Source organism: Neofelis nebulosa, chromosome 8 (genome assembly GCF_028018385.1).
Source record: "Neofelis nebulosa isolate mNeoNeb1 chromosome 8, mNeoNeb1.pri, whole genome shotgun sequence".
Lineage (NCBI taxonomy): Eukaryota > Metazoa > Chordata > Mammalia > Carnivora > Felidae > Neofelis > Neofelis nebulosa.
Window position 1 is genome coordinate 128,325,387 of NC_080789.1, and position 26,468 is coordinate 128,351,854.

At 37.4% G+C, this 26,468-nt stretch overlaps 1 protein-coding gene across 5 annotated transcripts in view; it reads left to right on the top strand.

The window, feature by feature from the left end:
• The first annotated feature begins 397 nt into the window (after positions 1–397).
• MINDY3 (MINDY lysine 48 deubiquitinase 3) overlaps positions 398–26,468 on the top strand; it is a 95,976-nt gene continuing 69,905 nt past the window's right edge. For 3 of the 5 annotated variants that reach the window (XR_009247765.1, XM_058681823.1, XM_058681824.1), the window contains exons 1-8: positions 398–734; positions 12,453–12,532; positions 16,192–16,252; positions 17,942–18,118; positions 21,404–21,455; positions 22,332–22,446; positions 25,108–25,181; positions 26,058–26,137. Coding sequence is in view for 4 of the 5 variants with exons in the window: in XM_058681823.1 (XP_058537806.1) it covers positions 641–734; positions 12,453–12,532; positions 16,192–16,252; positions 17,942–18,118; positions 21,404–21,455; positions 22,332–22,446; positions 25,108–25,181; positions 26,058–26,137 (733 nt within the window). In the remaining variant the exon portion in view is untranslated. Of the gene's footprint in view, positions 735–12,452; positions 12,533–16,191; positions 16,253–17,941; positions 18,119–21,403; positions 21,456–22,331; positions 22,447–25,107; positions 25,182–26,057; positions 26,138–26,468 lie in introns of those variants that run through there. The other 2 variants (XM_058681827.1, XM_058681825.1) reach the window with 2 other exon arrangements.

Consider the following 26,468-nt stretch of genomic DNA (forward strand, 5'->3'; position numbering starts at 1 on the left):
CACACAGGCCGACAGCCTTCAAATTAGTGGTGGCTCTCTGTGAAGTCACAGATGTTTCCTCACGGAGACTCAACCATCGTCTTAGAGTTGTAGCTCTGTGTAACTAATATTACATATTTTAAGGGCTAGTCTACGTTCCAGGCCCTAAGGCGTGGGCCGCAGGGCCTGCGGTGCGCCGAGGGAGGAGGGGTTCCTGGATGGTGAAAACAGGCCAACGCCCAGGGAACGCGGCGTCCCCGCCAGTACAAAAGTTACCACCCCACCTAAAGCGGGGGGCGAAGCTCAGGAAAACCGGCGACCACCGGAGCGTGCCTAAGCTCTTCCTAACCCCCCCCCCACTTCCGCTTCCGGGGAGGCGACTCCCGGGTCCACCGGGCGGGGGCGGGGGCGGTAGCGAAAGGGAAGCCGGAAGTGGCCCGGCACTTCCGGCACGGGAAACTCCTTGCTGCCGCTCCGGCTGGCTTGACAGGCGCGGTCTCGGCTAGTAGCTTTCTCTCCTTTCGCCTTCCGCCCTCCGCCCGTCCACCCTCCCAGCTCTTTTGCCGCTGCCGTCCCACAACTCCTGTCCCTGAAGGCGCCCCTTCCCCATGTTCCGGGGCGGGAGTCCTGAAAGCGAAGACCCGCTCGCCGGTACCCCATCATGTCCGAACTGACTAAAGAGCTGATGGAGCTGGTGTGGGGCACCAAGAGCAGCCCCGGTCTCTCTGACACCATCTTCTGCCGCTGGACACAAGGTACCCTGATGGGGCTCTGACTTCCAGCCGCTTCCTTTGCCCTGCGAGAGTCTAGCTGCGACGCCGCCGGCGCCACAGCCCCCCTGGCTTGCCCTGCACTCTGTCCCGATTCCCGTGCTCAGCTCGGACACTGGACTTTCTAGAAACGCCCTGCCTGTCCCGGGGTGGGGGGAGGGGGGAGTGGTTGAGTAGGAGAATGGCTGCAGCTGTCCCCTAAGGACCCGAAGCGCCTCTGCCACTCCCTGGGCTGCCCTCCGGCAGGATGAGAGAAGGATGGTGGTTGGGCTGCAGTGTGTGACACTGAGGGTGTGCCCCGTGCCCCGGTGTCAGTTTCGCAGCCAGTGTTGCGGCTTCCCGAATCCGTACCCAGTGTCAAGGCTTCGTGTTATTGGCGTGTGGTTTAATTTTGGCGAGAGGGGAGTCCACAGGAAAGTCAAAGTGGCCAATTCCAGAAGGCAGCGTTGTTGTTTGTGTTTTAACTGTGTGGTCGGACGTGGTCCTCGGCGTAAAAATACCAGTGTTGCTTGCTGTCAGGTGCTCTTTTGACCCAAAGTATCCCCAGTTTTGAGATGGTTTAGTTATCTGTTACGGTTCAAAGGAATGTGGATCACAGCACTTCCCGTGCTGGTCTAATTATCCAGACAGGATTTTGAGTTATGTAAGAAGTTTTATTATTGCGAACCCCAAGGAAATAAAAATGACCATTTATTGTTTTCCTCCGCCTTGCCTGGCTCTGCGTTTGGCACTTTGTGCCAGTAATTACCTGTAATTCTTAAGTTTAATGATAAAACTCAACTTTGCACATTACTTAAGGTGACTTCAGAAAGACTGAAGTTAAGTGAGGTTACAAGCATAGTCTTTGGAGTCAGGAGGATTCGTGGTGTAAGTATGTAAAACATAGGCCAGTAAATGGTAGCTCTTCATTTCTATTGTTAAGTCATTTATTTACAGAATCCGTGTTCTCAAAGGATTTGGGGGAATTTTAGCATAGTAAATCTAAGTTCCTAGTTCGTAGTGTGTATTTTGTAAGAAGAATTCAGGGTTGAAGGAAATCCCTTCCTCTCTCTTAGATATAATGTATTACAGGTTATTACAGGTTATTTAGTCCATCACTCTTATTTTGCAGATGAGGAAAATGAGTCATGAAGCTAAATGACCAGGCCAGAGTCACACAAATGGATAGAAAGGGAGTGAATTACAAGTCTCCTGATTCCTCACACAGATTTGTTAAGGTTTCAAACCTTAACATGGAATTGCTTTTGTACTTTTTACACATTTGATTACGTCACTGGAGTAGCATTTTCTGAAATCTTGGACACCTGCATTTGCAGATTTTAAAGCTTGCTTTCTACGTCGACTTCATTTTATCCTAATAGCGAACAGCCCTGAAGTCTACAAGGCTGTGAAGCATTAAGAAAACTTTTACTTCCCGTGTAGTCAACATTAATTAAGCATGTACAACGTAGAATAAGATCGTGTCCGGCCTTGTTTATATTAATACTGTGATGAAGTTTCAAGGAGGATTGAAAGGCACTTCTACTGGTTAAGAGAGGGCTTTGGAACAGGTGTAGTTCGGTTCCAGGTTCAAGTTATTTCACTTCCTCAGGCCTCAGTCTCCTTCTCTGTAAAATGCAGATAATAGTAGTGTCAACCTTACAGGGTTGTTGTGAGGATTAAAGGCATATAAATACATTCAGGCACTTAGCACAATATCTGACATAGAGTGAACGCCCACACAATGGAAGTCCGTTAGCACTTGATTTAAAAATTGTTTCATTGTAGGCTAAGCCAAAGATTACTCTCTGGCCGTGAGCTGACAGTTACAAGAAATTATTGTTTATCTGATGAATAATCATTTTGTTTTTACTCTTCTTTCTTTTTTATTGAAGGATAGTTGATACATGATAACCACTATTTAAACTATAACTTTATAATGATACGAGAACGCTCGGCCACCTTGTAGTCCTGTAGGAGTTCCTTAACGAGAATCATTCAGTTAATACCGTTTACATTTTTTTTTTCTTTTTAGAGTGTGTTTATATCGTGGATAGGTAATTCTTCATGGTCTTACACTGATGAAGATTTTCAGGCAGCCAAATATGTATTTGTAAGTTACCACTTCTGAATCAGAGGGAGGTTGTTAATGGTTTTGCTTTGTTAGCCGTTACATTCATTTATTCGTTTAGAGGCAGAAGTCACTGCTGAAGATCGCTTTGGGGGTCATTTGGGATTTGAGCATAGGCACAGGACGCGGCTCTGCTGCACTTGCCTTACAGCATTTGTAATGTGACACCAACTTTGGCTCTAGTTCACAGTCTGTCACTGTGTTTTGACAACTGGAGTCGTAACGAGTTTTTTGGAAGCACGTTAAAAGGGTGAGATGTTTAGGGTAAATATTTGTAAAATTATGTTTAGGGATATTCCATTTATGAAACCATATCGATTGGTCACATTAAACGTTTTTGATGCGTTTAAAACAAGCTGCAGGGGTTGGTGCAGCCCAGAGTTGCTTTTTTTCTCTTCATTGATCTGCCAGTTACAGACTGTACATGACAGCAGTGAGCCACAGAAGTGGCACATGGTCGCTGTTTTATTTCACTTGGCAGTTTTAGAGAATTCTCTTCTGCAATTCCTTTTTCTTAAAAAAAAAAAAAAAAGAGGGTTTTGGGGGGGGGTTGCCAGTTTTTCTTTCAAAGACGTACTTTTAAGGTTTGCAATTATTTTCTAACTAGGAAATTGAGTCTGTCCTGCCGCCTTCCTTCCTGCTCTGTTGCCTGTGATAGTTTTTTAAGAAAAGTGTGTATTTTCTACCTCTTTTTTTTTTTTTTAATTTTTTTTAATATTTATTTTTGAGACAGAGAGAGACAGAGAGAGACAGAGCATGAACGGGGGAGGGTCAGAGAGAGGGAGACACAGAATCCGAAACGGGCTCCAGGCTCTGAGCTGTCAGCACAGAGCCCGACGCGGGGCTCGAACTCACGGACCGCGAGATCATGACCCGAGCCGAAGTCGGCTGCCCAACCGACTGAGCCACCCAGGCGCCCCTCTACCTATTATTCAAAAGCACTGTCTGTCCTCCTTGCCTTCTTCCCGAAACACACTACAACAGTGTTCCAGGCAGCAGTGTTGCAGGTTAGACTTGGTGGGATGGGAAGGACGGCAGATAATGCGCATAGCATAAATTGAGCATAAGTGATAGTTAGAAGGTAAAGAACGAGGGATTGTGCAGTGGGGTAGTGTGACTAGGCCTCATTTTAAGATGAGATTTGAGCAAACCTTGAAGCAGCTGAGTGAACTGTGCAGTTATCTGAAGAAAGGGTGTTCCAGGCAGGGAGGATAGCCACTATAAAAGACTTAATGCAGAATATTCCTTGCTTTTTTGTTCAAGGAACAGGAAAGAGACTAGTTCGGCTAGAGAAGGAATGAGGGAAGGGGAGAGTAATAAACTATGATGTAAGACCTCATTTTCATCCAGTGGCCTAGAAAGCCTTAGAGGCCATGGTCAGAACTTTGATGTTTCTTCTGAATGAAATGAAAGGCCATTGAGAGGTTCAGAGCAGAGAGAGACGACATGACAAGTTTTTAAAGCACTGATCTGACTGCTGTGTTTGAGGGTAGACTGTAGTGGCTTGAGTGAGACAGCAAGATGAAATGATAGACAAAGGCAGTAATGCAGCAGGGAGGAAGTGGTGACTTGGACCAATGACAGTAGCACTGGAGATGGTGGCAGGTGGTCGCAGTGACCAGCTCCCGGCAGAACCAAAGTCATTTAGTCATTAGACTTATTGGGAATGTTTGTGGTTTTTTTTTTTTTTTTGTTTTGTTTTTCAGTATTGATTGTCTAGTTCAGTGTTTGGCAAACTTTTTTCTGTAGAAGAGTCCCTGGCATTTATTATTTATTTATCTTAAAACTCCTCTCTGCCATTGCAGCAACAGCAGCCCTAGATAATACAGGTGTGGCTGTGTTCCAAAACTGCATTTACAGAAACAGGTCAACCCCTGATCTAGATTATAAACTCTGAGAAACCATTTTTTCTTTTTTCCCCCCCTTTCCTCTAAGCTTTATTTTATTATTTCATCTATAAGATTAGCCAGAAAGGGAGAAACACAGTTGTTAACAGTGCCTTGCTTTGGGGGTGAGGTGGGGAATGGAGCTGTGGTTGGTTCAAATCAGAGTTTGGACTTTGGGTATGGGACAATTTTTGTTATGTAATATGAAGAAAAAAATAAAACTTAACAAATAACTTAGGAAAAGTTATGTATTAGGAAAAGTGAAGGATCGTTTTATTTTGAAGTATTTAAATATAAAGTATTTAAGTATTTATTTGAAGTACTTAAGTATAAAATGTATTTACAAGTTAATACGTTTGTTATAATGTGATTTAACATTTTACCAAAATAATAAAGTGATGTGCCAGTATTATTAATTTTTCTTCTAAAGTAAGAATAATACTGTGAGATCGTATCATTTCAGAGGTTTTTGTTGGTGAAAGCCTTTTATTTCTCTCAAGAATAGATACTCCTTTCTCCAACCTACCTGAATCATGTCATCTACAATCCATTTCTTTCAAATTTAAAATTTGTGAGCTTATATGAAAAAGTTAATTTCTTGGTACTTTGAATACATGTTTTTCAGTTTAAAGTATCTGTCATAATATCTTAAATTGTATTATACTTTATAGTTTTTGGAAGTCTTATTTAATCCTTGCAACAACCCTGAGAGATAGCAAAGGATAATTGTAGTTTCCTGATTTTCATAGATGAGGAAACTAAGGCCCAGTTCAGTTTTGGCTCAACCATTATCATCGAGTTTGTAATGACAAACCAAGTTTTTTTCCTCCGGGCTTTTGTTTACATGGGGATCCAGAATTATGGGGACAGAAGTTGTAAAACTGGTTTAAATAACGTATACATGCATAGTAAGTCACATGAAAGTGAAAGGTTAGAAAATTGCAAAGAAGTTCATGGCTCAGGTTTAAATTAGAAGCTATAAAACAGATTTCATGTCTGTAATACTGTGGAATGTGATACAAAATTATATATTTAGGATCAGATGCTTTAGATGGCTAATTCTGGATCTAATCAGGAAAAACAACCATTTTGTGAAAAGTTAATTCCTTTTAAAAGTAGGAAGTAATTTAAATATGAGAATACAAAAGAGAGAACTCTATATCCTAAAAAATTTGAATTCAAGCACAACCTTATTATGAAAGGAGAAGCCTATTTAGCATAGTCCTGTTTTAGAATAGAATACTTAATTTACTTTTAGTTGACTGTATTTCCTTTTGTGCACTAATGGCCTTTGTTCATTATCTGTTAACACAGTCAAACGCATATACTGTAATTAAACAGAATTTGGTGGGCAGCAGGTCTGCCAAGAATTCTCTCCATGGGGTCTTTATATCTAACATACCAAACAACTCACTGTAATGCATTTCAGCTATAAGCCCCACCCATAGATCTTGACAACTGCATTACATTCGTAGTAATTTTAAGGAAGGTAAGAATTCAGTACTGATTCATGTTTATTACGTACCCTGAAAGTTTGACAGAGCCTGGTTTCACCTTTGCCCTTAGGCTGAAGGCCAGGGTCCCTTCCCCTATTTCCATCCAGTAGGAGCAGAGCTGGGCTGAGTGGGGGCCTCTTGGCTTCAGCTCTTGTTCCTGTGTTGACCTCAGATGTAGTTGTCTTGACGTGATAACCAGCACCCTTAGGTCTCATTGTCCTTACTGAATTTGTCCTGTGCGTCGCACCTGTTTCTCCCCTCCATTTAGCCTGTCATCTGTTCTGTTTTTCCCAGGCTGCTGTGTACTGATGGAGAAAATTGTTGTCACCATCAATACAAATGCAGCGATCAAACATTAGCTGAGCCCTCAGTGTTTCTCTTAGTTCTTTATCCTGTCAGCTTTTGTTATGTCTGTCAGAATTAACCTGCTTCTCAATTCTCTCCGATTCCCCTCATTCTTATTCAGTAATTGTGAATAATTAAACTTAAAATTTTAAGTTTTAATAATTTAATTTTTAGTAATTAAAAATCACTCTTATTCTCCCTGTTTGCCTGAACAGTTAATTTAGAAGCCTGCCAAGATTCACTTCTTCTCATAGGCCAGCGACTCTCAAGTTTTTGTTTTTTGTTTTTTTAACTCAGGGCCCCATTATAACCTTAAAAGTTATTAAGATTTCAATATGAAAAATAAAATTAATGAGACCTGAGGCATCGTTTTACATTTCTGTAAGGATCTTGAATGTCTGGCTCATTAGAAGACTGCTGGCTCCTTGCATTTGCTTCTCTGTTCAGTCTTTTACAGGGAGTTAGGATGTTGTTAGGAAGTGTATGCAGAAACCCAGCCTCACAAAGACTGCGACTGGTAAGGTAAGAGTTATAGTGGCCTTTCGGACAATTAAGGATATTTTTCTTTAGTACTACACCCAAACTTGGCAAGTGGTAGTTTCTTGCAGGTTATTAGTGATCTGGAATCAGAAGCCACATCAATGAATTTTTTGTACTCTCTTAAATTGAAATCCATTGGTTTGCCTTGTACTTTGAATGGATCTTTACCGATGCATTCATTTCTAACAGCATGCATCCGTCATCTGGAAGTTACTGGTCCACTGGTTTATACAGAGATGTTAATGTTAACACATTTCATTATACAATATCAGAAGTCATATTTATTACTATGACCTCTGATCTCATTAGAAAAATCTCTAAGAATTGAGATGCTGTCAAGTTCACAGTGGTGCATGCAGGTTTTCCAAAAATTTTAGTTATTGCTTGAAAGCCTGAAAACTTACCACTGGCAAAAATACAGTCTGTTATTTTCCTTGAAGTATTAGGCTTCCTTCATTCACTTCCGAGAAAGGTCTGCCACATACCCAGGTCTGAATAATCATAGTTTGTCGATAGCTCTTCAAAATAAAAACAGTGCTCTACAAAAAAAGCAGTTCCAGCTTGCAATTCAGCAAATTACACAAGTGCTTTTTCTTGAGACAAGTCATTATCAAGGTATGTAGCAGAGTCATTATCAAGGTATGTAGCAGAGGTGCTTTAGTTTCCATTTTGTCATGCAGAATATTTTTTTAAAGGACATTTTATTCAAGGTCAAGGTTTAATAAAATTAGCATCAGTAAGGGCATTCTTTAAGTTAAATTGGCTTTTTCTGTGTCAAAGAGGGTGGTTTTGTTTACTAGGATGACTGCTAGCACAGCTTAACCACACTGCCTTCATGTGTGCTGAGGCACCAGCGGTAAAACCCACCATTACTCTTGTACCATCACTGTGAATGTCAACACAGCATAAAGGGCAAATGATGTCTTAGTACCATTATGAGAATTATTTTAACCTCTTCTAGATCCCCTGAAAGGGTCTCAGTTTTCCAAAGTTCTGTAGACCACACTTTGAGGACCTCTCTGTATCCAGTCTCGCCACCCCCCACACCATAGCTCTTTGAGGACTTGGTGTCTTTAAACTTCCTCTTTCCCATATAATCGCCCCTTTCCTGTTTTTAAACTCCTGTCCTTCAGCCTATATAAATAATAATAAATAATGATTCTTTATCCAGCTGCCCTTCAAGATATCATCTTTTTTCCTTTTCACTTGTTTAACAAATAGTTTGTATTTACTCTTTCTCCTTGTATTCTGAATCATACCTCAACCCTTTAAAATTTGGTTACTCTCTCCAGTGCTCTAGATTTCTTTTGTATTCCCAGTGATGTGGTTAATCCATTGTTTGAATGTTATGTGTTTTCTCAGCAGCATTTGTAATAAGTAACTACTCTTTGCTTCCTGGAGGACTTCAATGTGTTTTTCTCTTACCTTTCTAATCTTTTCGTCCATCTTCGCTGACTCAGCCTCTGCTTATTTTTTAATGTTCCCAACTCCATTGTCTTTGTTTACACGTTCTCATTTACTATGACTGCCGTGTTGAAGATAATTCAAATTGCTGTCTTTAATCCTAACCCCTGCCCTGAGCTCCAAACCCATATTTCCCCCACTTCTAAATATTGCCAAATGGTTATCTCAAAACTGAACTTGGAATACCTAGAAGCAAATTCCCCCATTTTCTTTCCTTGCAACAGTTCAAAAAGCATTTATGGAACATTAACTATACAACATACTAGGAAAACAGTGGGCAACAGAACACGCAAGACACGTGTAAGGCCAATAATAAACAAGTAAACAATAATATCGTAATCACAGATTATGAAAAGTACTGGTTGTTCTGGAGGATGGTAGGAGAGACCTACCGTCTTAGATATTTAGACACACCTACTTCGATAGGTGTATCAGGGAGTATCTCTGAGGAGTCAACACCAACATGAGTCCTTAAGAAGGAGAAGGATTCAGCTTTATGAAGAGAGAAGGGGACATGCATGTAGTAGAAACAGCAAGCACTAGGTCTCAAGTCAAGGTGTTGCCATGTTGTAAGATCACTGTGGATGATGAAAATGAGAGTGAACTGAGGGAAGGTGGGTTTAATACAACATGGTGTCTTATAAGGCCAGGAAAAGGAGTTTGAATTTCATTCTAATTGCCCCTGAAATGTATTGAAGCAGGCTGGGACAAAATCTGGTTTCCAAATCTAAAATATTCCCGTGGCAAGTCTGTGGTGAACAAATAAAGATGGAGGCAGGACAGGTGGGGAGGAGTGGAGACATCTAGTTGGAAACTCTTAACAGTCCTCGAGGTGAGAGACAATCATGGCTTGATCTGGTCTACTGAGATGGGATAGAAATGGACAGATAGAAGTCATGTTTTGGGGCCTTGAAACAAGAGAATCTTGCCTTCAAGTGGCAGAGAAAGGGTTAGCAAATGTTTCCAGTGTAGGGAACAGTATGTTCAAAGGGTAAGAAACCGGAGAGAATAGGGATATTTGAGGACCTGGAAGAAGCTCAGCCTGCCTGAAATCTGAGAGGAAGAGTGGCAAAGGATGAGAGAGGAGATTCAGGTGGAAAGCAGATCAGACAGGACCATGGTAAGGAAATGAGATTCTGTTTATGTCTGGAGTTCTAATCTGGGCTCTAATTGAAAATTTCCTGAATACTACCAGTAATGGAAATCTTGGGAGTAGATGAATTACCCAAGGAGGATGTCTGGAATGAAAAAAATAGAGCTCCTAACGCCAAGACATGCGGAACATTACCATTTAAGAGGAACTGACCAAGGAGACTGAGAAGAAACAAAAAAGGAAAATTGAAACAAAATTGGACCAGTAAAGCTAAGGGGCAAAGCTTTTTCAGAAGTTGTTGGTGAGCATTTCAGATGATTCTCTCGGGAGTAAATAAGAAGAGACTTGAGGAACAGCCTGTACCGGTCATTGATGAACTTGGTGAGAATGAATTTGGTGCAGTCATAGGTTGAAAACCAAATTTTTGTGGGTTGAATAAATTGTGAGGTAAAGAGAGTGAGACAGTGCACATAGACAACTGGGTGGGCTTGGAGAGGGTGGTGATTGGAGTTTTTGGTGGATTTTTTTACTGGTCCAATGCATTTTTTAAATTTGGACTTTTTAAAAACTTTTTTTAACGTTTATTTACTTTTGAGAGACAGAGACAGAGCATGAGTGGGGGACAGGCAGAGAGATTGGGACACAGAATCCAAAGCAGGCTTCAGCCTTTGAGCTGTCAGCACAGAGCGCGATATGGGGCTCAGACTCACAAACTGTAAGATCATGACCTGAGCCGGGGTCAGATGATTAACCAACTGAGCCACTCAGGTGCCCCAAGACTTCACTTTTTTAGAGCAGTGTTACAGCAAAATGGGGAAGCTACAGAGATTTCTCATATACCTCCTGCTCCCACAACATGCATAGCCTCCCTATTATCATTACCCCCAACCACAGTAGAATATTTGTTCTAGTTGACAAACCTACACTGACATATCATTGTCATCCATGGTCCATAGCTTACAGATCACTCTTGATGTTGTACATTCTTTGGGTTTGGACAAACATATAATGACTTTTATCCATTATTATGGTTTCATAGTGTTTTCAGTGCCCTAAATTATAAAATACAACAAATACTTTGTTGTCTGGATGTGTCACAGTTCATTTAGCCACCCATTCACTTACTGAAGGACAGCTTGGTTGCTTCCATTAGCAGTTACGAATAAAGGAACCATAAACATCTGTGTGCCAGTTTTTGTGTCGCTAGAAGTTTTCAACTCGAGTAAATAAGGAGCTTTTGGTGGATTCTTAAGGAGGATTTTTTTGTTTTTAAATATGTGAGATCCAGGTTTAAGTACTGTTTGAAAGAGAGGGATTGAAAGGTTCGAAGAGAGGAGGTGGATGAAATGGGATCCTCGACAGTATTTCTAATCTCACTTGCTATCACCTCATGTCTCAAGCTAGAAACTTCAGCATCTGCTCTAATGTCTTTGTCCCACTTGCACATACACATCAAATCTTAACTTTTACCTTGGAAATACTGTTTAGAAATAGCTCCTCCTGTCCATACTAATGTCAGTTTTATTAGGTCAACACCATCTCTGTATGGCTGTTGAAACAGTCTTATCCCCATTCTATTCTTTTTAAAAAGAAACAGAAATCCAGTATGATCATATTTAATCAGTACTTGTCATGGTCTGGCCCTTCCCAGTATTAACCTCTTGTCAGATTTCCCTCCTCCCATTTACCATCTCCTTTACCTATCCCCATACTACCTTTAAGCTACACTAAATTTCCCCCTGACCCATAAACTTGCCCTGCTCTTATCAAACCTTTGTCCTTTAATAAAGGTGTTTTCTTTACCTCGGAGTCATTCTCCACCCTTGTGTCTTGCAAATTCCTATTCAAGATCAGCCTCAAAGTCACCTGTTATAACTTGACTCAGGCATGTAAATTATTCCTCTCTATATCCACAATGCTATCTTCATACTTCTGTTGTAACCTTCACTTATTCTTTATTATTTATTTGCTCCTGTGTCCGTATTCACCTGTACTGTAGGCTCCTCCAGACCGGGGACTTTGTCATTCATGCATACATCCTAGATGCTTGGTATAGTATCTTACGTTCATCAAATGTTTGTTGGATGAATGACTGAACTACAGGTGAAACCTTACACATTCCTAGCATGTTGGAATTGGAAACAATCATTTTAAAGATAACTACACAGAGACCTACAGAGGCAAAATGATTTCCTGAAGGTGATAACAAATACAATCCTCCATACGTCTGGCCCTGTGCTCTCTGTAATGAACTTGTACTAGTTGTTCCCAGTCAGTCTTGGTTGGATAGTACTGAAATTGAGATAGACCTAGTGTGGACACATACACTGTCTATGATGCCATTTAATTTTTAGCTTATAGAATGTGATTCAAAGATTGGAATGAAAAAGATTCTGTACAGAAAGGTCCTAAAAATTGTTTGAATTCAGTAGATAGTGTATCTAGTCTTTCTTCAAGTAAATGACTTAATTTAGTGGTCTTTTACTGAGGTCCACACTTTATTCCTTTATTCTACTGAGAGGGCTCCCTGGGGCAAAATGTGTGTGTGTGTGCGCGCGCGTATGTGTGGCACAGGGGTGGGAACATAGGCTCTGTATCTTTTTTCAAAGGATTCCTTGATACCCCAAAAAGTTAAGAACCACTGTGCCTAACTTGGAGATATTTTGCTTTTGTAATAAGTGGTCTTTCTCAAAGCAAAGTACATTAAAAATTCTTTGGGCTGCTGTTTGAATTACATTTTTAATCTTTGCTACTTGCTTTCATTTTTAGGGTTTGTGTTTAGTGAATCAGAGGGATCTGCATTAGAACAGTTTGAAGGTGGCCCCTGTGCTGTTATTGCACCTGTTCAGGTAACATAGACTACTTTACCGACTCCTTAGAGGGACATGTTCAAACGTTTCATACTTTACTTTTTGTTTTCTAATATCTGTGTCATGAGACATGATCAGTTATCTCTTTAACTTTTTATTCTTGTAAAGTGCTATGAATATCCAGAATAAAAATGAGTTCAGAACATCAGCAGGTTATGCAGCAATAGCCTTTTGACAATCTTACATCAAAAAAACCAGAATAGGTGTTCCCTGACCTTCAGAAAATTAGGAATTAATGATAATGACATCTTTCTAATACAATGATCCTGTTGAGTAATAGCATTTTATACTAGGGATAGCTACATCATAGCAATATATTATTTTCATTTGTTCTTTCTGTAGAAGTGATTTTCCTAAAAAGTTGACGATGAGTGAATATTTTCATGCTCTAAAACTGTATACATTTTAAAAATAAGTTGTCTTTACAATTTTAGGCTGTGGCTTCAGCTTTTAAAATAAAATTAGTAATAACAGACTTCAAACAGAATTTCCAAAATTAAAAAAAGAAAGGTTTTTCTTTGCACAAGGTAGTGTTAATCTGAATATATGTATACGATTTTGAATCTTGATATGTTCTATTGTTTGAATTTCAAGGGCCAGTTTGCCACAATCATTACATTTTTAAAACCACAAATTGAATTTTTGGTTTACTATAATACTTACAGTGTCTGACCAGCAGTGTAACTTCACAACTATTATAAAAGAAACTGGAATTTATTCTGTTTTTTAATCAGCACATTTTGAAAGTACATATTTAATGTGATATTTTTTCATTGGACAAAAGGAACACATTCCTGAACTGTTAGCTGCGAAGTAAACTGGTCTCTCAAGCCTTATACTCCATATTATTAAATTAAAAATTTATTTCTCTGAAGGAGGAAAAAAATCCTTTCATGACTGATTCCAAATTATACCCTTTATAAGTCATTATTTTATTTCTTTAAGGGCTAAAATTGATTTTGTTTGCGTTAGTAAAATTATTTAAAAATTAAGAAAAATTTGAATGTTTGAACATTGTCTGGGAGTTACTGAATATAAAGAATAAAATTTAACTGTGAATTAGTATTGGAGTTATCATGCCGTTATGCTGGGGACAGATTTTGGTTGCTAGCAAAACCTTACCATCTGAATTTGAAGATTGCTCGTTCTGTCTGTATTTAAATTAGATTATATTAACCCAGGGCCTCCTGGGCCATATTAGCACCCAGGGTTTTTACTAAAAGTCTACGAATGTAGTTAAGTGTAAGGTGTACCACAGGAGTTTCCTGTTTTATAAAATTCAGTATATTTCCATAATGATAGCTGTTTTTGCAAGGGATAATTGTAGTGTTCAAAACCCTCCTGTATCTTTGAGGTCATAATTTAGTTTCATAGTCACATAAATCTTGTCAATCATGAAGAATTTGGGGTTTTTAAAATACTTTTAGTGTAAAAGTCCAAACTAAACCATTTAGCCTAATGAAGGGAAATGAGCAAGTCTAGATAGTAAAACTTCTTTAAACTATAAAAATTAGAACATGGTCCTGTTGCCAGAATAGGCTTATTGTGGAACCAGATGGCTAATACAGGAGTAGACCATGTTATAGATAGCAGTTTACCAAGAATTTATCACATACCGTGATAAAGAAGGAACTACAAATCACTGGTAGAATAAAATGAAATTTAGTAAATGTCACTGATAAGACTGGTTGCCAGTTGGAGGGGGAAAATGAAGTTAGATCATCTGATACCGTATACTAAATATGTTCTTGACATAATACTGAACCACAGAGAAACTAATGTATTGCCAACACCAAGAGAAAGATGGAAAAGATTTGGACCAAAAAAAGATTTGCAACGAATATTAGCAATAAGTGGATATTGTCTGTCTTCTACAAAGAATGTGTACCAATCAGTTAGAAAACCACTCAGGCTCCAGTGGTGAAATGATGTGTGTGCAGGCATAACAGGTGGACTGATGATGGATAACCAAAGAATCAGGACGTTCAGCCTCACTAGGAATCCAAAAAAGTACAAAGAAAACTACAACTAGATTCCATTGCTGACTCTTCCTAATTTTTAAATATAAAATAATTACCAGGGCCTAGAAGGGTAGGATGGTGCTGGCACACTCATATTGCCATGTGGTGCATTTGTACTTTGATTCAGGGAGGGAAATTTACGTTAGAACCAGAAGTATAAGAATGCATATTTTTTGATGAAATCATTGCACTTCTGTGCATCTTTCTGAAAGAAATAATACTTAATATGGAAAAGATTGTATTCAATAAGAAGTTTTTATATTTACAGTAGTAAACAATTATAAGGCTAGTGTACAATAATGTTTAAACATGAAGTAATGTTTGAGTAAATTTCGACAGCTCGATAGATATGTAGTGATTAAGAATTATAGTTAGGAATCCTGTTGGAAAACAGAAAAATGGGAAATATCACATACCCATTATGCTTCTCACTTGTAATAAAAATTAAGACAGTTATGAAAGAAAGACTGGAAGGAAGTATATCAAAATACTGACAGTGATCACATCAGTGGTAAAACAGTGGGTATCCCACCTCACTTTTCCCAACTTTTGTAATGTAGTTATAGTCCTCCATTTTATGGTTGTTGCTGTTTTGGGAAAAAGTCAGAAACACTTGATTGTAGTAGTTTTAGATTTTACTTCTTTAAGACACTGCAGAATATTCATTTTTTGTTTTTTGTTTGAAATACTTTCAAATGATTGCTTATTAGGTGCCAGGTACTGTGCTAAGTGTATTACATAGATTATTCTATATAATCCTCACTGCAGCCTTTTAAAGTTTATGCTATTATTATTTTTAGTAAAGTAGTGGAACCAGGATTCAGACCCAGATGTGTCTGACTAAAAGCAGTCCTCTTACCAATACACTACCACTTTCAAACAGTAAGTGAGAAGCGTCCAAGTAACCTTTTTCTTGGATCTGCCCCCTGGAGATTCAGATCCAATAGGTGGAGCCTAAGGGTCTTCATTTTAAGTAAACAAGTCAGGTGACTGGGATGGAAATGGTCCTTGAACTACACTTTGAGAAGGAAACACTACGCTGATCTTCTTTCTATCAAGTCATCAGTGTAACAGAGTCAACTCACTTAAGAAAAGGTCAGAGATCAATTTGTTTTTTTCTTTTGAATCTTAAAGCTTTTTGAGTTAAACCAGGAAGTTAGGAACTCCTTAAAATGATGAGTCTTGTAGTGATATTCTCATATCACAAATCAGAACTAATAGAGCAGAACCAGTTTTGTGTTGTGACATCTTTTCCCCCAAGGTATCTAAGAGAAATGTAGACTTGTTCCTGTTTCTGGGGTCTTTACTTTGTGAATGAGCAGTAAGCTTCTTTAATTTTCCAGTTATGTGTCTATTATTTTGGGTCAGTTGTTCTATTTGCCGGAAAATACATATTATGAAAGAAGAATTTTAGGGATCTAGAATCAAGTTTATAGTGGTATATTCTGAATAATATGCTCAATTACTGTTGAATGTGAAGGGAAACTCTGAAAATTTTATAACACTGTTCAGTAGACCATAAAGGAGATATACATTAGGTTTTTTTTCCCATTAAAAAAAAAAGAATAAGTCTTGTTTATAATGGATTCTAATAATTATTGCTTTAATTGTATAAAGGCCTTTCTTTTGAAGAAGCTCCTGTTTTCTTCTGAGAAGTCTTCTTGGAGGGATTGCCCAGGTATGACAGTGGCTTTCTATAAACTTTTCCATCACCTTCTAATTTAGAGATGATCTATGCAGCTTCCATTGGCAGTACTTGAACTGAAACCATTTATCTTAAAAAAACTATAAATGGAGTATTTTTTTCCAGAGTTTTATTTTTTCAGTGTTTCAGAAAATTTCATGAACAGTGACCTCAAATTTTAATGTGTATATTCCCAAATTTGGGTTACCTGAGAGGCATAAGACAGGATAATAGACCTAAGGGAAAATAAACCCTTGGCCTCTCGCTAAAAAGTGGTGCATTTCTCTCAACTGTTAAATGATAGCACCGTGTAAAGGATAGTCATTTGTGTTTGTTTTATCTCACTTAGCTCTGAGGAGGAACTCAGTTATCTTTGCATTCCTGCAGCTTTTAGTATCGTGCCTTACACAATGCAGATACTGCAAAGAACCGAATTAAATCGCAGATGAAGCTGTCATAGCTTCTGCAGTATGATTAGGTCAGAGAGCTGTATGGTGCTAGCTGATAATAATAAAACGTTTGCATTCTGCTTGACGGTTTACCGTCTTCCCTTTAATACGTGAACACTCTTATGTGAACCTCACAGTAACTTCTGAAGAATGTAGGATATATTATATAATCCTAGTTTTGTGTATAAGGGCAGAACAGTTTCATTCCAAACTATACCCATAGAATCTACTGAATTTAAGAGTTAAAGTGTCCCCCATGTATTTTTTTTTTATTATTTACTAGCTGAAATGCAAAATAAATTGTAGAGAAGAAACCAAGAGATACTATTTAATATTAACATCACTGCTTTACTGGTAAAATTTGAAGTATTTCTTGTACAGAAATATATGCACATTGATAAAATACATAGCATTGTCATAAACGTATAGATGGTGGTGGTTAGAAAGTGAATGACATAGTTCCTCCTTTAAAGAACTACTAGTCTATTAGAAATAGAAATCTCCCCATAGTATAAAATTTTGCATAGCTCCTATACCCATCTCCCCCTGCTGTTCCTGAAAGTTTCAGGAACAGCACTACTTTTGGGGAGTGATACTGCTTGAAAAGAGGAGGTGGCTAAGGTTCCGGAAGAAATTGAACATTTGTGCTCCTGTCTATAAAAGTCTAATGCTCCAATCACTGCAATACAGCATCGGGAGCCTCTATATTATACAACATAACCATGATGGCGTCTGCTAATGTAATGATTTTGGTATTGTGTGTGCTGATGGTGTGTTATCTCCTAAGCCTTACCCCTGTGGGACAAGGAGATCAAAGACATTAGACTAATTCAGAAATGAGGAAAAAACTAGAAGTCTCAGCAGGCCCTCACATTGTGCCTGGTTCTGCAGTAGAGGGACCCTCACGGCTTCAGTGCTCCCTTCACAGCCCAAGGAAGGGGAGCGATCAGTATCGGGTTAGTGCAGGGAACTTCTCTCTCCTAAGGTTTAGTTCTTACTTTTTCAGGATTCTTTTTCTAATTAATGGCAATATTTAATAGTAATGACACTTTAACCCTCAAGCACATTGTTGTTCCAAAACGTAAGACTATTTATGCTGGGGGAGGAGTCCTCCATCCACTTAAAATGGTTTTCATTATTAAATTAAAACATTCTTACTGTTGTTACCCATGACAGGATTTATTTTCTTCTATTCAAAGAAAACCATCATAACTGGTACTTTGGTTATTTTTAGAGGAAGAGCGGAAGGAACTCCTTTGTCATACCTTATGTGATATTTTAGAAAGTGCCTGTTGTGACAACTCTGGAGCATTCTGCCTGGTTTCCTGGTTAAGAGGAAAGACAACCGAGGAGCAGACTGCGGGCATTTCTGGGAGTCCTGCAGAATCTAGTTGCCAAGTGGAGCATTCTGGTAAGATCTATTTTTTACTTCCCGGAGGAGTTTCTTGTACCTTTGTTTTAGTAAAATTGTTGAAGTTTTTGAAGGAAAAAAAAAAAAGGTGTAAAATCTCCTAACACATCTCGTTTTTAGTCCCTGCTTAATTCAGGAGCCTTAGTATTTGTCATTTCCCTTTCAATTCTTTGAGCTACCAGAGGGCAATGGGGCCTGTTTCCCTTGTTGTCACTTTTGGAAAAAAGAAAGGAAATGCATCTCTTAAACTTTTTAAGAAAGTTTTAGTTAATGTCTGCTTGATGAAATTTTGAGCTTTAGAACTGTCATTTAGAAAATTTAAGGAACATAATCCTACATACTTTAGTTTTAGATGCCTTAGCGTTGTGGGGTTTTTTTGGTAATGGAAAAAAAGGGGTTCTAGGGACATCAGAAAATTTCTTAAATACCTTTAGTTGTTTCTTAGAGCAAAGGTGGGGACATTGTTCTTTGTTACATATTGTTTCTTTCCTCCTGAACTTTTTGGATATTACTCGATACAGTCTATACGCATTATTTTAAGGTAGTTTTAAGTAAGGGTTTTAATTATTCCTTCATTTAAGGTTTTCATTATTGAAGATTTCTCTTTAAATAATAGCTATTCTTGTTCATAAAAATATGTACCCTGTGGATTTTAGCCTTTGAAAATTCTTATTTAATTGACCTTAAAACTGCCAGAATGAACTAGTAAAGTAGAAACTTCTGATAGTACTGAAGCTAAATAAAGAATTGCTTTCCTGTTTTTCTTTTCAGGAATTCTCTTGCTAGTATGTGACTTTTGATAATTGGTAGCTCCACGTGTTTATATTGAATAAGTGACTTTTTCTTCCTATGATGCATTCCAATAACTATCATCTCTGCAGAAACTGTTTTTAAAGAAATTATAAACGTGATTTATAGAGAGTAAATTTTGATTACTTGTGATGTACATCTTCATTTCCATGTAGGATGATCCCTCAGGGACTATTGTCTCCATGGGCTGAAATGACTCTGATGTGTCAGCATCTTCTTTCTCCTACTTTTGCAGTTACAGTTGCAAATTCTAACAGTAGGACATTTGCCAGGAACAGTTTTAAAAAATTTGAACCGTTGAATGACTTTTCCTGTTTGGGTCTTTCAAACTTAGCCTTTCAAAAAGAATTCAACATACGTTTTGAATTGATGATGACAGTAGAAGAAAACAAGTAGAAAATGTTCACAAGGACGATAATAAAAAAATCTTAAGATTGGTTTTAAGATATTTTCCAGGCTTTACTGGGTTGCATGGAAGCATGTTTAATAGTTGCATTTAGGACATTAAAATTTTGCCAGAGGAATAGTTGAACTAATTAAAACTTGTTTTAGAGAATATCTGCTTAAAGCCAATCTGTATATTAATATGCAAGAAAATAGTAAGGTCTTTTCTTGTAACGTTTCTCGTTAGTATTTTAGGGGTATGCGATGTGCTTTCTATGGGATATACGGTACATTTCTGTAGTTACAGGTTAAATTGCTCTAGGTTAAATAGCCTCATATTAACTTTGGTACTTCAGTAACTAATTTAGGTGGGCATATTAGATTTAATTCCTCTTCAAAAAACATGTTTTAGTAGTTTTCCAATTCCCCTTGCTTCATTTTAAGAGTGGACATGAAATAAAACCTTGTGTTAAATCTGTTTTTAGTACTGTAAAAATATGACGTTTTTTTAACTGAAATTTTGAGAATTTGCCATAGATGTTGACAAATGCAAAAAAACTGAAAGTTTATATTTCATATAACAATCTGTTTTACCTGTTCTTTCCTTTATTCCCAGCTATGTTCTTTTTCTTGTGTTATATATTTTTCCACCATCCTGCCTGCTAAGCTTTTTATTTTGCTTGCCTCTTTTCTCTAAATTACTATCTTTATGTCTACTTTCATAGTGTATATCCAGTAAAATTATTTAAGTGATCAAGCACTGCAGAACAGTTAGTACAATTTGGAAAAGATTAGGCCGAATTTTTGTTTTATCCTGAGATTTTACATGTGAACTGTTTTTCCTCTTGTCAATATTACATTCTGCACAAACATTAATTTCATTGGCTTGTGTGGTGTGTGTAGTTTTGGCTTTTGGTAACGCACACTTGTTTGCAGTAGTGAATGCTCAGGTTCAATTTCAGTTTGTTTCCCCCACAAATCAAAAAATCACTGAAATTAACCTATTTGGACTTGTGAAGATTTTTAAAAACTGTTGGAAACATTCGAAAATTAAAATGATTTTGAAAGGATGGCCTCATGAGACATTTTAAATTATAAATCAAAAATCCTAATTTTGAACTCCTAATAAATCCATTTCTCTCATTCTCTAGTAAGAATTAATATTTAAAAGTACTAATATTTGCTTTATAAAATTTTTGTGAAATTGTGCATTGTGATAGAGTAGGCGTTTTGATTCATGTAATGACATTTTTAAAGAGAGTATCTTTGTAGAGGGAGCCAAGACTGGCTTGATTCAGATCTCAGCTCTGTTGTTAGTTACATTTTGCTCCAGGGAGGCTCCTTCTTTGTGCCTCAGTTCCTTTTCTGTGAAATGGGGATAACAGGGTTGTTAGAGCATTCAATGGCGTAACACCCGTAGCGCTTTTGGAGAGGGACCTGACACTTAAAGTGCTGCAGAGACATTACCTTGGATTTAAACGCTGTCTTTTATTTACTTTGGTTTTTTTTTTTTTTTAATTTATAATTGTGCTGTGTTAATAATAATCATAATCTAAATAAGTTACTGAAAACTTCTCAACAGTTGTACAAGTAAATGAGGAAACAAACTTAAAGCTGTCTTTGAACCTGTGTAGTTTCAAAGTGCTATGCCTTTTTATAACATTTGTTTAACAATTAAACATTTAACCTAAAGATCTTATATGATGAAGGAGGAAGATTAGCTCTTTTTCTTGGATCTATGAATTGAATATTTAAAAGTGCAGGACACATCCCAGTGATGTGTGAAGCACTCTGTCAGTAATTTTTCATGTATTATAAACTATCCTAGTGTAATTGAATCGAAAGTAAAGGTTTATTATTTAATCCCCCTTCCACATCCTCAGTATCATATCCATTTTAGTTAGAATCATGGTAACTAAGAAGTTGAAATATAAATTTGTGTTACAGTAAAGTTGAAAATAAACTGAGAATTTTAAGGGAGTAAGGAAACAGGGAAAATTTTGATTGCTTGAAAGTATTTACAGCCTGCTGTGTGTATCTTGTGTCATTTATTTGCCATGTGGAGTGCTGAAAAGTGTCTTTTATGTATAGCTGCCTTGGCTGTCGAAGAGCTTGGCTTTGAGCGATTTCATGCATTAATTCAGTAAGTAACATTGGAACATTTAAAATACTTACCTTGTGGACACATTGCCATTTTAAGTCTGTTCATACCATGGAAAGGTACTTAGATTTGTATACTTGAGGATTCGTTTGTTACCAGTGTTTTTGAAATAATAAGTTATAAAAGTTTACTTAAATTACTCTGATTCCTAAATTAGCTAACTACCAAAATATACTTTTTCATAATGTGAAAAGCTTCTCCATCGTTAGAATGAAAAAAAAAAAAAATCATTGTAGCTTAATGTTTCTCTGACCTGAATGAATGCAAAGATTTCTAATAGGATAAATATTTGAATTATTATTTCTTATTTGCCAGATTCCTTCTAGGATTTTTGTTAAAAGTGCTCGTATTTTCATTAGAGCATTAAACGTGTTAATGTGAAAGGTAAGGATGGCCGCATTGATAGAATTACTGGTGGCATTTGCAATATGACATTAATTTCTCTTAAAAGAGGCCACAAATGTTCACCTTACCTTTGGTATTGAGATATTTATTAAATCGTCTTCAGCCTTTACAGAGTCAAGTTTTCTTTTTTCTTGAACGCCTTTTAGAGAGGGCCACTCCATTCTTTAAATATGTATAATTATTGTGGAATTTATTGATGCCAGATAGGTCACCCAGGTGATGAAGTGTTTCCTTGCCACATAGGCATTCTTTTTAATGGTATATATTTAGGGACGTTTGTCAGCAATAGCTTTTGCTTTTATGGCTAAATACGTATTTGAAAATTTGAGGCACTTACAGAAATCTCATTTGTATGTTCACAGTTTAATGTATAAGGCGATTTAAAAATTTTCCCGTTTGTGAATGTCCTCGTTCTCATCATAGTACTAATACTTAATTCTTTTTTCCCCCCAGAAAAAGATCATTCAGAAGTTTACCTGAATTAAAGGATGCTGTCCTGGACCAGTATTCAATGTGGGGAAACAAATTTGGAGTATTGCTTTTTTTGTATTCTGTGTTACTGACAAAGGTTTGTTTAAAAAGTTACCTCTTCTGGCTTTTATTAGTTTGAGTTTAGGACTGTCTCTCCTGCTGTGATGAGTAATTTTACTCTTGATACTGTTTGTAAATCAATACTTTTTCTAAATCTGAGTAAAACTCTCTTATGCTACTAATTATCAAGTTCTCTGTCTGCACCACTCACTTAGTACCTATGTACTTTGATACTTATTTTTACCCCTGATCTTCTTTGGTACGGGGGTAATCAATAATTTTCTAATTATGAAATGGACTCAGTTCTGAATTTTGTTTTCTTTCATCCTAGTATCTGGCATTTGACCCCTTCCTGCCTTCTAGAAGCTCTTTCTGACCCTTAGTCCCTCTCCTAACTTACAGATAAATCACGGTGCTGGTTCTCTTTTTGTACTATTTCATGAGGCCTCTCCCCCTTTTTTTTTGATAGCTTCATTTTCTTCTTTACCTGTTATCTCCTGCTCTTTTCTCTCCCCCTCTACATTTTTATATTCTAAAAATTTTCGGTCCTTGTCAGTAGACATCCTTTTTCTTTTATGGGCATTTTATTTTCTCAACTTACTTTTATGTGGTTAATTCCAGTGTATATACATCCTATCCTGACTTGTTTCCCCAAGTGCCAATCTCCTGTCTCCAGCAGCACGTTAGTTGAGTATCCTGCTAGATTTGCCATGTCTGATAGCAGATTTCTTTCATTGGACAGATGTTTATTGGGCATTGACTCTATGCTAGGGACTGGAATTATAATAAGAGATACATTTTTTTTAATGGTTCATCTTCAGTACTGTAAAAATAAATTGACACTTTTAATAATTCCATTATGGCAGTGGTTTTTGGTGTCTATTTGCTACATGTACAAGGCATGGGGGGCAAATAGAAATGTCTCAGAAAATGTCTGAGTTTGGGGGTTCTGTTTCGGTAAATTCAAGGACAGATTTTATATGGTAGGGACCATGTGGTGGTTATAGGGTCTTGATGGATAAGGAAAAGTTTTCTAGATGGAAAAGCTGTGGGAAGATTTTCTAAGCCATGGAAACAGCAAGTAAAGTCATATGGGTTCGGGGTATGACACCCAGAGAACTATAAGGAATTCAGCGTAGCTTGCAGCATATTTTACACCAGAAAGGCAACTGGGGACGATGAGACGGCGCATCTATATAAAAAAAGCTCAGAATGTGAAGGCCCTTGTATGTGCCGTGCAAAAAATAATTGTGATTTCATCTGGCCAAAATTAGAACAAAAATTTTGAATACAGGAATAACAAGATCTTTTTGTTGATAAGATTCCTTAACTGGAGCTAAGAGTTGTGTGGAGAGAGTCTGTATGTGGCGTAGAAGGCTGGAGTCAGGAAGGTGAGAAAAGTGGGCACTGAATAGCCGAACGTGAGCTAGAGCAGTGACTGTGGAAATGGAAAAGACAAGGAGCATGTTGAGAAGCATGTTCTAAATTTGGAAATTTAAAAACATCTTAGGAGCATGTCTTAAGAGAAAGAACCAAAAGTATCTCGTAGTTGGTGAGATGTACCGAGTGGCCGTGGCCGTGAGGGTGGCACCTAAGATGCCTGGGCTCGTAGGAGTTGAGCTTTGACTGTTCATTATTTCCCCGGTGTTTTATACTCAAAACTTTTGATACCTCCTCCGTCTCTTGCCCTCTACAGCCAATAATCCATCATGTCTGATTGTCCTTCTTTGTCCTTCTGTGTCCTTCTTTGAAATGATGTCCCCTCCCTCACCAGTGATGATGTCACTTGTTCATAGTACTCATTTTGGCTTTATCATGGGCTGCTGCGTGTTGTTTAAAAGGAAGCAAGTGTAAGACCTCATACTTGTTTGTATTCTCCTACAATATTTAGGCCGTCATTCAGTATTTGGATCGTTGATGAATGTCTTTAATCCTTAGAAATAGCCTGTAATTTGATAGAACCAGTGGTTAGAGTTAGGTGAGTAGCACAATGAAGGGCAGTTTATCTTGGCCTTTTCCAAGTTGATGAGGTTAAAATGCCCAGGTCTTGGACTTATCCAGACCTTTGACGATCTGGATGCCCTTGTGAGGAATCAAAAAATATCAGAAAATTGGTTTTTAAGAAAATAAGAAAATTCCTGCCCTCCTAGTTTTACATTGTATTTTGTCAGTACATTTAAATTACTGATGTTTGTGAGAATGCAAAATCAGAATTCTATTTTCTTTTATGCCAGTTATACCTTTTGTATATTTAAATTTCCTATGTTTTTTAAATGGCCCAAGCAATCACATCAGATGCCTTAGCGGGTGTATTATTTAGCCTGGAATTAAGTGAATATTAACTTTTGGATTAAATAATTTTCTCCTCCTTCCTCCTGAAACTTAAACATTATCTCTCATCATGCTGACATGAGATCTGTTACCCATGAGTCCGTCAGCACTCTTGATATACAGCCCATGAAAGAAAAGATATTCTTGGAGGAGCTACTTCTTACCATTAGCATCTCAAATGCCACCCGCCCCACCCCCCCCCCCCCCCCCCCCCGCCCCACATCAAATCTGAGTAACTTTGGGGGAGAAAAGTTACTTAAATAATTGTGCTTTATTCTTTTATAGTAAAAAATGATCAGTTTTTAAATTACCGTAATATTCAATTTTAGTTTTTAAAATAAGCCAATGAATTTCTTGATTCCTTTAGGGCATTGAAAACATAAAAAATGAAATTGAAGATTCAAATGAACCTTTGATAGATCCTGTATATGGACATGGCAGGTAATTAACTAAAATCTGTTATCTCCCTACCTACACAGACTTAAGTTTTTAGGAACTTGACTTTAAGATAAAACGTTCCTGAGTCAGATAATTTTGTCTGTCAGTGTTGACAGCATAAAGTATAGAAACTTGAGCAAACTTGTACTTTACGCATCGTTTGCTTTATATATGAAATGTTAATTTCCACTTCAGGTTTATGTATGCATTGCATCTATTATGGCAAAAATTTTCTTTTAAGATGACAACAGGGGTGTTTTAACAAATTCTGCTGTATGTTTCACTTATGAAATTTTTTAATGGATGAAATTTACTTAGAAATAAGTATATCCTTAACTATTTGTAAATGCTTTCCTGTTTGGGGGAAATATTTTCTCCTTATTTTTCTCTGAAACATCCTCCCCCAACACACACCCGAGTTCTTAATATTTCTACTAAAATCAATGAAACAATGATAGTTAACCCACTGTATTACCTAAGTCTTTCTCTTTAGAGCTTTGCCTCAGAGGTTAAAGTTAAATCAGCCATCAAACAAAAAATAATAATTATGTTTATATTTATAGAGTATTATAAATATCAAGCAAATTATTAGTCTCATCTTTTTTTCGTCCACTAAAAGGTGACGTGTTGGATGAAGTTAAGTGTAGTTGAATGTATAGCACAATAGATACCCATGTGGTGATACACGTAGTGATACATTTAGCAAAGCTGTTGTTCAGTTGAGTGTATAAAATAAAACTGTAAGGTTTTCTCTAACTTTGTTTCTTAACCAACATAATGTAATGTAAGTAGTCATTACTTTATGCCTTACCATAGGGATCATTTGATTTGAAAACTAGTTTATTCATATTTTAATTACTTTTAAATTTTTATTAATAGCCAAAGTTTAATTAACCTCCTACTGACTGGACATGCTGTTTCTAATGTATGGGATGGTGATAGAGAATGCTCAGGAATGAGTAAGTATATTTTTTGCTGTGTTGATCTCTTTTATGACTGCTGTTTCACTGGAGTACAGTTGATTGTTATTCATGTATTTAATGGCTCTGCATTACTTAGAGGTAAGATAAGTGCTTTATATATAAGAATCCTTACCTGTTTTCAAGGCACTGTCACTTAAAGAGTATGGAGTTTGGAGACAGACACACCTGGATTCAAATTCCAAGTGTAAGACTTCAGTCAAATTACTTCTCAAGCCTTTAAGTTTTTTCTAGTATAAAATTGGGATTGTAAGACTCATTTCATTAGAAAAGTAATAAATCTTTTATTATCTATAAATCTGGTACATAT